This window comes from Oncorhynchus nerka, linkage group LG5 (genome assembly GCF_034236695.1).
Source record: "Oncorhynchus nerka isolate Pitt River linkage group LG5, Oner_Uvic_2.0, whole genome shotgun sequence".
NCBI classification, from domain to species: Eukaryota; Metazoa; Chordata; class Actinopteri; order Salmoniformes; family Salmonidae; genus Oncorhynchus; species Oncorhynchus nerka.
In genome coordinates, this window is record NC_088400.1 from 39,063,215 (window position 1) to 39,066,697 (window position 3,483).

General features: G+C 46.5%; 1 protein-coding gene across 1 annotated transcript; it reads right to left on the bottom strand.

Moving 5' to 3' along the window:
• Window positions 1–411: 411 nt before the first annotated feature.
• LOC135571692 (uncharacterized) lies at window positions 412–1,524 on the bottom strand. Its single transcript, XM_065018189.1, has one exon. The coding sequence runs from the start codon at window positions 1,522–1,524 to the stop codon at window positions 412–414; it is 1,113 nt and encodes a 370-aa protein (XP_064874261.1).
• Between the last annotated feature and the right edge of the window lie 1,959 nt (window positions 1,525–3,483).

The window sequence follows — 3,483 nt, forward strand, 5'->3', positions numbered from 1 at the left end:
GTGTGGGTTGGTATGGTGTAGAGTGGTGTGGTGTAGATCAATGTGGTGTGGTGGTGTGGTGCAGAGTGGTGTGGGTTGGTCTGGTGCAGAGTGGTGTGGGTTGGTCTGGTGTAGATCAATGTGGTGTGGTGGTGTGGTGCAGAGTGGTGTGGGTTGGTCTGGTGTAGATCAATGTGGTGTGGTGGTGTGGTGCAGAGTGGTGTGGGTTGGTATGGTGTAGAGTGGTGTGGTTTGGTGCGGTGCGGGTTGGTATGGTGTTGAGTGATGTGGGTTGGTGTGGTGTGGGTTGGGTTGGTGTAGTGTAGAATGGTGTGGTGTGGGTTGGTATAGTGTAGAGTGGTGTGGGTTGGTGTAGTGTAGAATGGTGGGGGTTGGTGTGGTATAGAGTGGTGTTGGTTGGTCTGGTGTAGATCAATGTGGTGTGGTGGTGTGGTGCAGAGTGGTGTGGGTTGGTCTGGTGTAGATCAATGTGGTGTGGTGGTGTGGTGCAGAGTGGTGTGGGTTGGTCTGGTGTAGATCAATGTGGTGTGGTGGTGTGGTGCAGAGTGGTGTGGGTTGGTCTGGTGTAGAGTGGTGTGGTGTGGGTTGGTATGGTGTAGAGTGGTGTGGGTTGGTACGGTGTAGAGTGGTGTGGGTTGGTATGGTGTAGAGTGGTGTGGTGTAGATCAATGTGGTGTGGTGGTGTGGTGCAGAGTGGTGTGGGTTGGTCTGGTGCAGAGTGGTGTGGGTTGGTCTGGTGTAGATCAATGTGGTGTGGTGGTGTGGTGCAGAGTGGTGTGGGTTGGTCTGGTGTAGATCAATGTGGTGTGGTGGTGTGGTGCAGAGTGGTGTGGGTTGGTATGGTGTAGAGTGGTGTGGGTTGGTATGGTGTAGAGTGGTGTGGTTTGGTGCGGTGCGGGTTGGTATGGTGTTGAGTGATGTGGGTTGGTGTGGTGTGGGTTGGGTTGGTGTAGTGTAGAATGGTGTGGTGTGGGCTGGTATAGTGTAGAGTGGTGTGGGTTGGTGTAGTGTAGAATGGTGGGGGTTGGTGTGGTATAGAGTGGTGTTGGTGTAGTGTAGAATGGTGTGGGTTGGTGTGATGTGGTATAGAGTGATGTGGGTTGGTGCTGTGTGGGTTGGTGTGGTGTGGTATAAAGTGGTGTGGTGTAGAGTTCTGTATAATGGTGTGGGTTGGTGTGGTGTAGAATGGTGTGGTGTAAAGTGGTGTAGGATGGTGTGGTTTAGAGTGGTGTGGTGTAGGTTGGTGTAGTGTAGAGTGGTATGGGTTGGTGTGGTATGGAGTGGTGTAGGTTGGTGTGGTGTAGAGTGGTATGGGTTGGTGTGGTGTGGTGTAGGTTGGTGTGGTGTAGGTTGGAGTAGTGTGGTGTAGGCTGGTGTGGTGTGGTGTAGAATGGTGTGGTGTAGGTTGGTGTGGGGTGGGGTGGTGTAGGTTGGGGTTGTGTAGAGCGGTGTGGGTTGGTGTGGTGTAGAGCAGAGCAGAGTGGGAGGAACTGACAGGAGAGCACTGGGAAGTGGGGCTAACATCAGAAGAAAGGATGAAGAGGGGATCACATCAGAAGAAATGATGAAGATGGGTTCACATCAGAAGAAAGGATGAAGAGGGGCTAACATCAGAAGAAAGGATGAAGAGGGGCTCAGATCAGAAGAAATGATGAAGAGGGGCTCACATCAGAAGAAAGGATGAAGAGGGCCTCACATCAGAAGAAAGGATGAAGAGGGCCTCACATCAGAAGAAAGGATGGAGAAACATGCACATTCTCAGTTTAATATTTGTTGTACTGTATTGAGAGAAAAATAGATTGTTTCAATGTAACACCAGGGTAAAATAATGAGGCAAAGCCTGATTCCTATCTCATTTAATCAGCAAATAGAAGGTGTGAATTTAACTACGCTCTATAAACAGCAGCACATACAGAGCGTTTCATTACAGTTTTGAAGCCTGAGTATGTGGGCAAAATGAGTATTTGTTCTAATATAATCCTGTTTCACTGAAGAAGGTTTAAGAACGTAGAAATTGTCAAAATAATTGAGATTCTGAAGCAAGAGAGTAAAAAGAGGGAAAGAGGGAGAAAGGTGGAGAGAGATAATTATAGAGCCAAATTTATCATCTGTATTACGGTGCCACTGAGTTGTGTAGCAGGCAGTCAGGCGGAGAGACAGGCAGGCAAATAGGCGGGCGGGCAGGCAGACACACAGGCTAGTGGACTGGGAGATGAGTTTGGAGTGACACTGGTCCAACGGATTTGCTGCTTGCCTTCGGTGCCTAGTCTGGGCAGACCAATCGCCCCCGAGTTTGCCCAACCAAGCTATCTATCTTTTTTCTCTCCTTCTCTCCCTCTCTATATATCTCTCTCTCTATATATATATATCTCTCTCTCCCACTCTCTACATCTCTCTATAAATATATCTCTCTCTATATATATATATATATATATATATATATCCCATTATCTATATCTCTCCTTCTATCTATATCTCTCTCTATCTCTCTTTAAATATCTCTCATATATATATACAGTGGGGGCAAAAAAAGTATTTAGTCAGCCATCAATTGTGCAAGTTCTCCCACTTAAAAAGATGAGAGACGCCTGTAATTTTCATCATAGGTACACTTCAACTATGACAAAAAAATACAGAAAATCATTTTTAATGAATTTATTTGCAAATTATGGTGGAAAATAAGTATTTGGTCAATAACAAAAGTTTATCTCAATACTTTGTTATATACCCTTTGTTGGCAATGAAAGAGGTCAAACGTTTTCTGTAAGTCTTCACAAGGTTTTCACACACTGTTGCTGGTATTTTAGCCCATTCCTCCATGCAGATCTCCTCTAGAGCAGTGATGTTTTGGGGCTGTTGCTGGGCAACACAGACTTTCAACTCCATCCAAAGATTTTATATGGGGTTGAGATCTGGAGACTGGCTAGGCCACTCCAGGACCTTGTGTTTGGGATTATTGTCATGCTGAAAGACCCAGCCACGTTTCATCTTCAATGCCCTTGCTGATGGAAGGAGGCTTTCACTCAAAATCACACGATACATGGCCCCATTCATTCATTCCTTTACACAGATCAGTCGTCCTGGTCCCTTTGCAGATAAACAGCCCCAAAGCATGATGTTTCCACCCAAATGCTTCACAGTAGGTATGTTGTTCATTGGATGCAACTCAGCATTATTTGTCCTCCAAACACGACGAGTTGAGTTTTTACCAACAAGTTCTATTTTGGTTTCATCTGACATTCTCCCAATCTTCTTCTGGATCATCCAAATGCTCTCTAGCAAACTTCAAATGGGCCTGGACATGTACTGGCTTAAGCAGGGGGACACGTCTGGCACTGCAGGATTTGAGTCCCTGGCGGCGTAGTGTGTTACTGATGCTAGGCTTTGTTACTTTGGTCCCAGCTCTCTGCAGGTCATTCACTAGGTCCGCCCATGTGATTCTGGGATTTTTGCTCACCGTTCTTGTGATAATTTTGACCCCAC

What these genes read in the sequence shown, in the direction of transcription:
- LOC135571692 (XM_065018189.1), bottom strand. Translation starts at nt 1,524, where the DNA reads ATGTTAGCCCCACTTCCCAGTGCTCTCCTGTCAGTTCCTCCCACTCTG.